A 13,640-nucleotide genomic window follows, 5' to 3' on the forward strand; every position below is an offset into this window, starting at 1 on the left:
TACTATTTTTAAGCAGCAAACATGTAGTCAGTGCGGTTTTACTTGATGGTTTTCCTGTAAGTTAAGAAAGAGAGAAGAGAGAGATTGAAAGCACTAGCCGAGGTGCTAGGTGAAAAGTAGCGATAAATCTGTCAGAGGTAATGACCATTCAGATCAGATTATCAGGACAAAAAATGTGTAGGAAACCAGTTTTCTACTTTAATGTAGCAAAGACCTATAGTCCGTGCGATGCTACTTTATAGCTGTCCGTAAAATTAGACAGAGAGAGAAAGATAAGAGAAAGATTGAAAATAACTGAGTGGGTATGTGGGTGGGTTAGTGGAGAAGGGTAGACATAAATTTATAGCACTTAAAATAATGTCAGATCAGATTAACAGGAGTGGATAAGGAAGGGCAGGGAAAAATTAGTTTTAACTTATAACTTAAAACCCACAAAGCGTTGTAAACTCTTTTTCTGAGCGGCTGCACACATCTTAAAAGGACGTTAAAGCTTGTTTAATTTTACTTTGTATTTGTCTGCTCAGGCGCTTTGAACTATCATCTGTATGGTTTTATTTTTACAGGTCTTTCAGAAGATTTTTGTTGTAAACTATATTATAAGAATATAATTGTGAATTGGACTTTGTCGTCAAGAATATCTGTGAACTCAGCTGTTTTGTAAAATATATATATATCTGGACTAGCTTGTTGGAAAGAAAATAAATTTGTCGAGTAGACTGTGACAGAAGAAGAAAAGTGAGTAAATGAAGATTCAGCGGTGGATACAGGTCCATTGTCCTACAACCACGACATCATGTGAGTTTATAGAGATAAGCTTGCGTGATTTTTATACACTGTCATCAAAGTAGTATAGCTGTATCCCCTTTATTAGCACGGTTATTCTCTTTGCCTTAATTATATTTCCTTATTTCTTATATTACATTTGCTTGTATGAATGCAAGTGGTTGAGTTAGTGGGTTATGTAAAGTATTCCACTTCAGTCCTTTATCTCCACTACAATCATGAATAGTAATGTGTAAGCCTTGTTTATTGTTTAAAATTTTAATGTCTTGGGTCTCCTCGACAGACAATAAAGTCTGATTTGATTTGATTTGATTTAATTTGATTTGATTTGATTTCCAAGAAATTATCATTATCCAGAGTTACTGGTAATAGTTTATTGGTGTTCCAGCATAAACTCAGTAAAACATAGTTGTATTTTACAAAGACCAACATAACGACACAATATCATTACACCTAAACAAGGAATGAATACGAAAGGACTCTGTTCATGTCAGATTTTTTTTATTTGTTAGTTTTCTTCAATTCTTTGCTATTCTGATAATACAAAAATTGGTAAATTTAAACCTCCAAGCACCAGTAAACAGGATAAAATAAAACCATTAAAATAACGACTACAGTTGTTAAGATACAGTGTACTTCTATTATCAAAAATCATGTAAATACTCACACCATCAGTTACATAAACCAGTAATTATTTAAACTCTAGTTACACAGGTTCATACACAAGTCTGTTTAAATGGTGATAAAAGAAAGATATTACAATTGTTATATCATATTAAGTAATTTAGACCAAACATTTTTCAAATCAAATTAGTACAATACAGTCAAGTTAGACAAAATAGCTAAAGGTGTACCTATTCTAAATTGTTAATACACTTATGAAAGACGTGTTTTAAAACTTAATCCTGATGTAAAGCATGATAATCCATCTAAATAACAGAATATGAGACAAAGATGAAATTTCAGTTTTGCTTCTTCCTGTATTCAAAAAATGTAAGTCTTACACAAACACTTAATTCAACAGCCAAGGACAATATTTAAACTTAGTGCTTATATAAATGCTATAGTTAAAAGGTCAGAAAACATTTCAATTTGCTACACTACAACTGCATATGATGAAAGCTTCAGTCAACATCCGTTCTTAACAAACATTTTTGTTGCAGGTAATACTTTTTCTTTAACGTCAATTATTAACATTGGTGAATAATCTTTTTCATTGTTTGTTGTCTTAAAGCAGTTTTCCATCTAACTTAAATTAAAAGGATTGCTGGACAATGATGTAGCGTCTCGATTAATGCCAAAATCGTAATCCCAACCAAAAAAGTAATATTTATTTTCAGTTTTTTTGAAAGATAAAACTGATTCTAAACAAAGATATATAAATTTATAGAAGATTAGGCGTTACATTTTTTAGAATTAAAAAAAAAATTATTATTTTATTACTCCAATATTTTGTCAGTAACAAGTATGCAAATAGGAATAGTACTTCGATTATGAGATTATTAAATCTAATACATTTTTTGAAAAGCTATTCTCGTGCACCGCAAACAAAGCAATTCTTTTAGAGGCAATTGTGATATAAATGCCTTACTTAACAGACTATCATTACCTTGTCTTAGTTGTTTCCTCATTTTGTGACAAAGTAGTTAGGAAATAATATATGTGTGTGTGCGCGTGCTTGTGTGTGCGGTTGGTTGTTTGTCTTTGTGTGTTCTAGAGTGCAGCTGCTCAATAATTTTGATCACAGCTTATTGTTGGCTACGCGATCCAGAAAGTCCGCCATCCTCTCCAGTTCATTTGAAGCATCTGATGATTGATCACCATTCAATGCAGATATTGAGTGCACGAGATCTATAACATTTAAAGGAAGCATCACAGTATTCAAGACGAAGGAAGCCTTTCCTACCGCTTTGATTCCTTGTAACGCCGCTCTCCCCACTCTGGCCGCATTACCGACATTTCTACCAGCCTGTGCCACCTCTGCTGCTACGCCCACATTTACAGCCACTCGCACAACATTAAATGCTCTCTCGGCATTGACCATCGCTATCTCAACGTTGACTGCTGCTTCCTCAGCATTCGCCGCCGCCCTTTCGGCATTGACTGCTGCTCCCCAGGCATTATTTATTTGTCTTTGCTCTCTTTCCCTAGTAATTGTGTCCCTTATCAATCGATAACCATCCCCAGCCTGGATACCGCGTTTGATTATGCGACCAATGTATTTAAAAATTGTCCTTACAGTATTTAGACAACCGTACTTATCCAAGAAGTGCTTTTCTAAATCATTTTGAAATTTCTCCCAATTTTCTTGTATGCCTGAGATGTTTCTCTTTTCTATGATATATTCTACACAAGATGCAGTAACGCTACCAGCACCGCCGACACCAGCGAACGCTGCACCAGCCCCCGCTGCCATCAAGGACAATCCACCTGTTGGAACAGCCAATAAGGCAGCCCCCACGAATAACACTGAAACAAAAAACAATAAACATTAGCCAGTTAAGCTAAGAAAGTAGGCACGTTTTATAACTTTTAATATTTTTCGTTGGTTGTGGTTTTCAGTGATGTCAACAGTTAAAATTTACTCCACTCTAAGTGTTGATTCAGGTCAAAATAAAAATATTGACCAAAATGCATTATGGTGATGACCTCTTTATAGCACCTTCTTCAATATGAAAAACATTTACTCGAGCTCACTCCATCAATAACTCTAACTCGCCTATAAAATAACCTGTGGTTTTAAATCCTATCGTTTTCAGTGAGTGAATCCTCGCGATCGACAAATGAATTACCCCTGTTAATTTTAAATATGTTAAGAGAAAGTAAAGCGAAGCTCTCACCTCCTCCAAACACTGATACGGTGGAGCTCACGGTCTTAGCGACGTTTACCCCAAAGTGATGTCCTTTGAGATCTTTAATAACATTATTTATCTCGTCGCGCAGCTTGGCGGCGTCCTTTCGCAACTGATCTTCACTAGACATAATGTTTTAACTTTAGCTGAAATGAGAATATAGTAAATTTAACCGGTTATGTTTTAAAGACCATACAATAATCAAAAATATACTAAGAAGAAAAATATTCAGTGATATTAGTTTTTCGCCCAAAGAAATTTCCAAGCAGGTATCTATCTTCGCTGCTTTTATTATTTCTTCAGTAGTGTTTAAAATACAATTTGAGGAGGAATCATGTTCAAACATTTTACTGTTTTTGGTTATGCTCAAACAAAACAGATATATTTTGTTAGCTGATTCTGTAAAATTCATGTGTGCAGACTTTTCCTGCAAACACGCTAAAAAGCTGTTTTATTTCAACACTGCTACTGTATTGTTTTCATTGTTAGAGGCTTTAATATCTGTTGCTTTTTTAAAAACAATATGTTCATTGTTTTCCTATATAATTCAGCAGTTATTTTAGTTTGTAAATTTATCCGTATGTCCTTTATACTTCTTATGTCAAGATTTAAGTAGCGATATCCTAATCCAAAGTTGCGCACTCTAGCATGCTTTTATCCATGCGATACGACGTTATCCTCGACTGACCAAGCTGTAGAGTGAATATATGACCCCATAGAAGGCTCTAAAAGTTTTTTTTAAAAGAAGGCACACCATTTATAATATCTGGTTGTAATATATATATATCAGAGCTTTATCATCTCTATACCCAACGTTTGTCAGGTCACAGGACCACATTTCATTTTGCCAAATGGTTTCGTTCAGATTTAAATATGTTCTCTACTTCATTTTATAAACATAATAATTCGCACAAGGATTGTTTTTTTTTTGTTTTTTTTTGTTTTTTTTTTTTTTTTTTTCTGCTATTAGAAAACCGGATAATTTCAGCAGAATTTTCAGTATAAAGACTAAATATTTTTGCTATGAAAGGTGCTGCGCACACACTGTTGTTTTAAGAATTTTAAGCCGTTTTCTTCCTTTCATTTACCAGCGTCCTACGTTATCCTGGTAACTATCGTCTTTTGAATATAAGGTATTAGATGATTATTGTATCGATAGCCACAAAACATAATATTTTTTACTAGAGCAGTTAATGTGTCCTCAGCCGAGCCTAACGTAGATAGATATGTCCCGACACGTGCCAGAAAGCTCTAGAGCAAGGTTTTTTGTTTGACCAAAAGCTTTATTTAATTTTCATGTATTACAGATTTTTTAATTTATTACCAAAGAAAAAAAATTACTAAAATATGAACTGCTACATGACAGTTAGAGTATGTGACTACTTTAAAACTCTTGAAGATTATCAAGAAAGGGTTAAATGTTCATTCTAATCTGTACATGTCGCATTGGATGGAAGAACTATCGTCGAACAACACTGGTAAACGCACGCACGCACACACACAAAACATATATCAATATAATGCATTGTATTAATTCTAACTTTTATTATAGCTACACTACACAACTACACGTTATCTTTGAAATATATTTACAGTATCGATACATTACTGAAAGTAACTTACAGTTTACAGCAAACGGGAGAAAGGATAATTTTTACTTTTCCTGAATCGTGATGATCATGAAGACATAAGGTACCTTCTGTCACTGTCAGCTCTCGATCTTCAGTTTATAAAGAGTAGAACACACATTTCGTAGAAATTGTTAGCCATGTGCCCTAATTGTACTTTTATGGTAAGTATCGAGGGTTCCTATAAAAGCACACGTGCTGGCGATGAGATGATGTAACCAAACTCGACTGCTTCCGCATTCCAGTCATTTTCGTGCGGTAGCCCCCTCTGTTGACGGGTACAGTTCTTTTTAATTTTTAGTGCCAAATAGAAAAAATACCACCACCACCTGGAAACACCCCCACCCGTGTAACCTGCCCTTCAAGCCTGGATGATGAACAGACCCACGCGATTGACCCCTATCACCTTTCGGGGCCTCTAGCACAAAACTGTTCCGCGCGACTTAAGACTCATTTCATCTTGGAGGGTCACATATGTTATTAGCCATAAGGTGGGTTATTATTCCTTTTACATACATGCACAAGCATACACAAAGTAAGTAAAAAATCAAGTTCATATTCATAAATACACATACACGCACGCACACACAAACATGCATGCCAATCCACGAGCTCGCATACACTCTTTCCCCATTCACACAAAAAACACATTCGATAAGCATAGTTTTTAGTCTTGTTTTAATATGTGTTAGTGGAGACGGAAATGTCGGAGTGGTTAAGACACTAACATCTGGACCTGTAACCATACGTGACGGAGATACCCTCCCACTGTCAAAGGCTGAGAAAAAAAAGGAACGTGAAATACATAATGAATCTCGTCCACGAAAAAAGCAAATTTGTTTCACCTCACTTCCTAAAAACCGGACAGGCTAGAGGACAATCTTTACCTTTACCTGGTTATAAAAAGAAAATGTTAACAAGCTCGACTTCTATAGTATGAAAATTAGAATTGCGAAATAACAAATTTTATGCTTGAAAGCATTCGAATGGCAATTTTACAGCGTAAGAAATATTCGTTGTTTTATACTGTACCATGGAAAAATATTTTTTACTTCCTTATAACAGATGCTTCATCGGGATTGGTAAGTGAAAAACGAATTTTGCGTAAAAGCTTGTTGACAGGTCCAAATACGTATTACTAAGAACTATGAATGTTCACTGTCGGTCACCAGGATTAGTGTTATTTTCAAAACTGCCGCAATACGATCTTCTTCCCGGTGTCTCTTCCCCCCCCCCCAAAGGGCTCAGTACTTGGCTCCATTCTGTTCATTTTATGCACGAAGGCACTTTATCATTCGTCTGGTCTTAGCAGGTTATCTTATAAATCACATTCTGACGACACGGAGGTGTACTGTTCCACTCCACCGGCTGTGTCTCACTCTGCTACCAGCACCAAAGAAGCATGTAGTAGGGACGTCAAAGATTGAATCGTAAAAAAGAGTTTTAGGCCCAACGACGATACAATGGAAGCCACCTTTTGCTCTACCAAAAAAAAAAATCATCGCTCGTTAGTCTGCACCATAAGGTTGACGATACCAACATCACCTTTACATTGTCCATCTGAAATCTGGGATTCATTGTCACTGCAGACCTTGATAGATAATACAACAACTGTCTGTCAGTCTGCCTATTATTACTGTTCCTCCACTTTAGTTCCTGTAACTTAATTGCTAACGAGACTCTACCATTTACTACTACTATTAGTCTCCCTCGCGTTAAACTCATAATGAGATTTCTTTTTGATTTTTCCTATCACACAATTTAACAATACTTTTGCCGTGAAATCATAATTTATAATTAAGGACAATACAAAAACATATTTGTTTACCTTGACTCGGCAGGTAACTAAATGCACAGATTCCCCTGTCTGTATTCACACGTGTACAGGTATGATCAACAGTCTCGGCAGCTGTTATGAATGCTACGCACTGTTCACTAAGTGAAAAACCTCCAGGTAAACTCTCGTTATTAATGTCATCAGTTTATGATCCTGCACGAGGTTTACGAATGAGATCCCCCTTTTTTCATTCTCACGCGGTACACATACTCGCACACTCTCGCGAACTAAGCTTACAAAGGAAATAACGCATTTCCCTGACAGACCACAATAGCATATTGTAACAGAATTTTGAGTTAGTGTGCATCAAAACAATGCAACTACTCCTCTTATATTTGCCAAATACTCACCATTAGATCTTCTAAATGTGCACCGAAAAATCACCTCTCCTTGAGCATTACTTTTAACAACAGTCCACACAATGTTAGTCATTCTTTAACCTATCCCTTCTCTTTTTCTTTAATGACTACTTCCTTGTCGTCCTTCGCGGACTCATGAAACTTTAAGTCCTTAAAACCTTGTCCCACCTGTCTTCTATATTTGTCGTTTACTTGTCCTCAGCACTGTTGTTATTCTTCTGTCTTTTCGTATTTTGTCAATGTCTTGTTTTCGTTTCAAGCGACAATTGTATGCTCCTTTTTAGCGTGAGTATGCGCTACAAAAGTCACGAACTTGTTTTACTGGACTCCTGGCAGATGATGCTTTTCCAGTTTACTACTAAAACGAGGCAGTTGTGTACTAAGCTTCCAGTTTATTCACATTTCAGATTAACTACTAAAACGAGGCAGGTGTGTACAAAGCTTCCGGCGTAGTCAAATTCATTGTTTAGGCTCACCGAGACTAACTGTGGAGAACTTCTCAAGAGGCTAAGCGTTGGTCTTGGCAGACAGACTGCAATCCACCTATACACGTCCGTGAACATTGTGACTATGTGGACGTGTTGGATGCCGCTCCACCCCTTTCCCATACCAACATTCACGTTCTCTTCCTTCTTGTCACATCTGTCCAAAAGACAGGTGAGCACTCCAAATCGAACTCAACCTCTGCGTCCTTAAACTTTTGGTGATTTTACTCAATTCTTATTTTAAATCGCGTGTTACAGATGTATATTATTACTCTTTCTTCAAGGTAATACTGTAAGCGCAGAGAACTATGCATTCAGCCGATAAGTTCCACGAAAGAAAACCAGGAAGAAGATCGAATTACAACAGTTTTAAGAACCACTAACCCCGGGCGACTGGCTGTGACCCTTTGAAAACTTTGTTCATAAGCAGTTATATTTCTAAGTACCACATACCCGGATCTATCAAAAATGTAACACGCAGAATACGTTCTTCACTCACCATTTTCTGTTAAGCTTATGTTTCAAGGGAGTACGTACTAAATATATCTGCAAGGTGCAGTATTATACTGTGTGTTTTAAACGCTGTTTTGTGCTAATCGAATACTTTCAAGCACAAAGTGTTTTTTGTGTTTGTGTTTTTCATTTTCATGTTCAAACAAATCAAGCTTGCTCGTTATATGTAATCTTCTTCTGCTAAATTAAAAGTCATATATGTTTGCTCTTTTAACGAGTGATGTTTAACAGATTTGCAGTTTGTTTTGTTTTCCCCACTGAAACATAGTTCAAAAAGACTAAATGTAATGCTTATTGCGCGCGCCCGTCTGTGTGTGTGTGTGCGCGTGCGAGCGCATTCAAACGTACGTGTGCTTTGTCTGATTTCTGTCTCTCTCTAACACACACACACATCCTACAGAGAACACATCAATAGACTTGTGTCTATTCTTTTGTTACTTTTACAAATTATTTACTTAATCATAAATTTGTAGCAAGTATTTTTTTTACAGTGTGCACTTGTCTACCTTTATAATCGTTCTCTTTGATACTGCTGCTCATCTTCCTGGTACTGGTGATTTATATATATCTAATAAGTATGTGTAATTGCTACTACTACTAATAATAGTTTTATTCAGTTTTTAGGAGGCCATCTGGCCCACATCAATATTAAATGATGTTGGTTACATACATATTAACATTGGGTGACTGTACATAAAGATAAATTCTTTTTATTAAGGGTTTATAGCATATAGTCACTTAATAATAATCAGACAAGATTCTGACATTGATCCCTATACCTCATGTGGTGCACATGGTCATACAGATCTCCTTTACAAACATTGTTTTTAAGTAAAGGACAACTTTAATGATTACTCTACTCTCTAGGTTCAAGATGCCATTTGGTCCATATCAACCTCTTAAATTGTGTTACATGCATATTAACAGTGGATGGCTGTACATTCAACATTTCAGTTGTATTTGGGGTTTCAATGATAAACCGTATAATGACAATCAATGATAAGTAATTATATGTACGCTGTTATGATGTCCTCATTTTCCGACATTCTGTTATATAGAGGGCAATATTAATAGCTACTTTTCATGCCTGTCGGAATATTTGGAATTTTAAGCTACTGACACTAACGACTGTGGATTATTGAAGTGTGCGTGGCAGTGTGTATGTGTGTATGCGTCCGTTCTAAAACAATTTTCTTTCAGAGGTAGGCGAGAGACTCTACAGTTCGTCGTTGACAACTTTGTTAAGAAAGTCCGCCATATTCTTCAGTTTGGCCGAAACATCTGAGCTCTCGCCACTGCTTGCTGCATTAGCTGATCGTACGAGATCTTGCAAGCTGATGGGGACCAGGAAGGCGTTTAAAAAGACTGTTCTTTTCCCTACAATCTTCACACCTTCAATGATTGATCTGGTCACTCTGCATACCGGCGAGGCGCCCGGCACCGCTAAGGCATCTCTCAGCCTACTTGCAGCACTAGCTCTCTTCTTGATCCAATTGTAACCTTCGTTCATCTCGATAACTCCACTGATAATATCCCGAATGGTTTTTTGAATTTCTATCGAAGTTTCAGAACTCTCTTTGTCGTAGTATTTTAAGAAATCATTTTCAAACGTATCCCACTTCTCCTGGAGATGATACTGTTTAACATAGTTGATATAGTGCTCTGTCAGAGAAGCCCCCATATCAATTATACCTCCGCCAGCGGCTATCGCGATGCCAGTACCGACCAAGGGCAACGTTGCTCCTGCGGTTAGACCTGCTGAGATGGCGCCTGCAACGGTTAATACTAGAGAGAAAAAAAAATCAAAGAGGAATTACCAGATAAGTTAAAGAATGACAGAGAGGTGAAATCTTATCCGGAAATGACGGAAAGCCGTCACTAAGGTTTTCTACAACTTTTAACTTTATTGCTTACGATGAAGTTCTTATGTATATGTGTGAGGCTATAGGTGTGCGTGTATTCTACATGTTGTTATATGGGTATGTATGTTTATATATATATTATGATAAGTTTATACACATACAATTATTTTGTGAGAGAAAGAAAAATGTGTGTCCTGGATTATGCCTGGTAGACACAATAAAGATTGATTGATTGAGTGAATGAGTGAGTGAGTGGTTGTTCCAGTGAGTGAAGTCTAATTTGTCGATGACGTGATTGTACAGTCTTTTAAAGCTTGTTTAAAAAATTCGTTTTGATGTCAAACGACAAACCTGATGTAAGAAACGACGTTTGTAGTGAATAGATATCTTTCATGACTTTTAACATTAATTTTCAACAAACGAATCTCCCCTTTTAAATTATTCTTTTTTAAAGCAACAAATCACAAATGATTGGTTTTATCCGTAACTCGATGTAAACATGAACCTATTTATGTCATGCATAATATCTTAAAGTATTATAATGTAATTAAGACAGTCCTGCCTATCTGTGCTAAATCTACTGCCATGTTCTAAACATTTCATCCCATGAAGTTATTTGCTAATAAGTGGGAATATGTTACCTTATTCTTAAAAGTGTAATAACAGTAGTATAATTTGGCCCATTTATGTTTTTATGTATTTAGTCTCATAATAGAACATCTATCTTTATATAGATATATAGTGTCAAAGCAATGAAATTTGTTTCTACTTAGACTGTAGATACAGTGTTTAATACTGGTATCTGACAATCTCTAGGGTACATTGTGACACATGGTAGTTTTTTTCCCTCTTCCTCGAGGAGCATGACCGCAAGGAACAAATTGTTAATAATGTTCACGCGTTTGCTGTCTGCAACAGCTCCTAAGGTTCGCAAGCTCGAGTACAGATCAGTGTGCTTGACGAAGAAAAAACAAATTCCCTGACCGTGGCCTGTCCGGGACTGTAACTGGAAAGCTTCCCCTGCCTATTAATGAATTCCCCAGCAAAACTAAATGCCTAGTTTGCTAGTTTGCCAAGGCAGGTAGATAATGCCTTCACGGTTCCTACATCCATCATTTGTTGTAAATTGGTTAAAAGCAGTCTTAACCATTGAACCGCCCCTGACAATGTGTACACGCTGGGACACTTGATATTTGACGCTGGATACTTACTATCTGATGCTGTGTTTTACAAGTCGGATCGCACCTTCCATATATTTCCTCTATTCCATTTCTCAAATGCAAAGGGAAGAAAATCACAAATGTTTATGATAGTTTCCAGAGTTTTCTCCCATTAACCAGAGTTTGTGTGCAAGATTTTACACAAATCAAACTGAAAGTCAGTTTTACTCCTTCTTGGCTAATGTGTTGAAAAAAAAATCAAAACAAAAACAAAAACAGATGTAAGGGCTGCGTTAAGTGAGCTTAACGACTTTACTGTCTTTATATTTTGCCAAAAACAGTATATAGGGTGGAACACTATTGCTTCCCTTAGGGCAGGGGTGGGCAATTAATTTTCCCAAGGGGCCGCATGAGAAATTGGGATGGTTTTAGAAGGCGGGACTAATATAGTTAACTCAGTTTTATCCAATACTGTATATATAGTATATATATAATGGCTGGAGGGCCGGTCAGAGACAGGAGGCGGGCCGGCCTTTGCCCAGGTCTGCCTTAGGGTATCAAGATAATATGGTATAAAGTCTGCTGATAGTATGGAGTGCTTTAAGATTACATATGCTTATTTTAGCAGATAAACCATTATCAACAACTGCCTGATTAAGTAAGTGACTACATTATATTGGATAAAGTAAACAGTAAGTAAGATATTTGTAATACGGTTTGGTTACATTCCTTCTCTCCTCATAGTTCTTCTCAACAAAAGGCCTTTTATTAATTAATGCCTGATTAAATAATCGGGTGTATAAGCTCTAAAACAACTGAGCGAGTATCTTCTGTTAATTAGCTCTATCAATGAAATATGCTATAAAAATATTACTTCCTCCAAAAGCTGATACAGCGTTGCCTGTTGCCTTGGCAACGTTCACGTTATAGTGGTGATCGTCTAATTCTTTGATCAGCTTCAAAATCAGGTCACGTAGCTCACGAGCTTCTTTCTTTATTATTTCTCCTTCTGTCATTTTTCCTGTAAATAGCAACAGTGCAAATACTTTTTGACTATGATGATAAATGCGTTTAATAATTTCAAGTAGACAAACTGCAGTACAATTTTAATTATATTTATTTATGACTTGTCGCCGAAAAATGAGTGTTGCCTAGGTGACAGCTATGATATGAGTCTTATCCCCAACACTAACATAGGCTTGAAGAAGAACAAAATGTACAATACTCACACCACACGGTTCTTGACCCTAACCCCTGCTTTTCCCTAAGCACTAGACTTAAAGACATGTGATTTAAGATACAGCAGCAAAAATTGACTAAACATACAACTCATTAAAATACAGTTGTGTAAGCCGTAAGGCACATTTGATCATTGAACGGTCACAGAACTATCTGTGGTATCCGTAATTACCATGTTACGCAGTGCTTTTAATTCCCGTTAAAACTCTCATGTACATACACACACCAACTTACCTATGGCTGTTGTTTCTGTTGCTTTCGTGCTGCGATTCTTTCAGCGTCTCTCTCTCTCAACGCTGCAAGTCCACACCGGCCTTCCGCCGACAGTAACCACACGCCGATGACTCTCCTCTCGAAGGGCCTCGTCTAGACATGTCCTCCATAAGACAATCTAATCATCTAAGCATATACATCGGTTCTCTTGATAAGCCGTTGGGTAGCTGTGTGAGCCCTGATGGGGGAGGTGCCGGTGCTTTTTGTACACCCTAGTCATGTCCGTACTGAGCGAATACGTTAGTTGTATTATTAAGCGTTGCTTTGTTGGTAAGGATACTTATGGTGGTGGACAGTACCAATGTCAACAACATAAAATTCTTTATTTATTTAATTTTTTTTTTTTTGCAACCCTATAAGGGCACTCTAAATATGTAATTCTATAAATAAAACAATACATCAAGTATTTATGACTACGTGACTTCGTCAATATTCTTTCGGGAAATACCAATTTTTCGGAAATGTGTATCTCAAGCAGATTTTTTTTGCTATCTGTAATTCTTTTTGTACAGTCTATTCTAGGCATGCTAGTCTATTAATATTTGCACTGATTAGATAAACCAGTTCAATTTATAAAATATTACTTATTGGAGTGAGTCATTACGGTGGTGGTAGCGGAGCATTTTTGATACTATCTAGTCATGTTAGC

At 36.6% G+C, this 13,640-nt stretch overlaps 2 protein-coding genes across 4 annotated transcripts; both read right to left on the bottom strand.

Moving 5' to 3' along the window:
- Positions 1–1,267: 1,267 nt before the first annotated feature.
- Positions 1,268–7,591, bottom strand: LOC112567233. 3 transcript variants are annotated; one of them, XM_025243849.1, is made up of 3 exons: positions 7,451–7,591; positions 3,624–3,781; positions 1,268–3,252 (listed from the first exon to the last, which is right to left on the bottom strand). In XM_025243849.1, the coding sequence occupies exons 2-3, from the start codon at positions 3,763–3,765 to the stop codon at positions 2,525–2,527; spliced, it is 870 nt and encodes a 289-aa protein (XP_025099634.1). In that variant the 5' UTR covers positions 3,766–3,781; positions 7,451–7,591; the 3' UTR covers positions 1,268–2,524. The 3 variants fall into 3 exon arrangements, with proteins under 3 accessions (XP_025099634.1, XP_025099633.1, XP_025099635.1); XM_025243848.1 differs by lacking the exon at positions 7,451–7,591 and adding an exon at positions 5,259–5,413; XM_025243850.1 differs by lacking the exon at positions 7,451–7,591 and adding an exon at positions 5,294–5,311.
- Positions 7,592–8,891: 1,300 nt separating this feature from the next.
- On the bottom strand, positions 8,892–13,115 carry LOC112567285 (apolipoprotein L3-like). The gene is made up of 3 exons (XM_025243918.1): positions 12,953–13,115; positions 12,354–12,500; positions 8,892–10,242 (listed from the first exon to the last, which is right to left on the bottom strand). The coding sequence occupies exons 2-3, from the start codon at positions 12,493–12,495 to the stop codon at positions 9,674–9,676; spliced, it is 711 nt and encodes a 236-aa protein (XP_025099703.1). The 5' UTR covers positions 12,496–12,500; positions 12,953–13,115; the 3' UTR covers positions 8,892–9,673.
- Between the last annotated feature and the right edge of the window lie 525 nt (positions 13,116–13,640).

This window comes from Pomacea canaliculata, linkage group LG6 (genome assembly GCF_003073045.1).
Source record: "Pomacea canaliculata isolate SZHN2017 linkage group LG6, ASM307304v1, whole genome shotgun sequence".
Taxonomy (NCBI): Eukaryota; Metazoa; Mollusca; class Gastropoda; order Architaenioglossa; family Ampullariidae; genus Pomacea; species Pomacea canaliculata.

Coding starts and splice junctions, on each gene's coding strand:
- LOC112567285 (XM_025243918.1), bottom strand. CDS start 12,495: ATGACAGAAGGAGAAATAATAAAGAAAGAAGCTCGTGAGCTACGTGAC. Junction 10,243..12,353: donor TGTATCAGCTTTTGGAGGAA/GTAATATTTTTA, acceptor TTTTCTCTCTAG/TATTAACCGTTGCAGGCGCC.
- LOC112567233 (XM_025243849.1), bottom strand. CDS start 3,765: ATGTCTAGTGAAGATCAGTTGCGAAAGGACGCCGCCAAGCTGCGCGAC. Junction 3,253..3,623: donor CGTATCAGTGTTTGGAGGAG/GTGAGAGCTTCG, acceptor TTTTTGTTTCAG/TGTTATTCGTGGGGGCTGCC.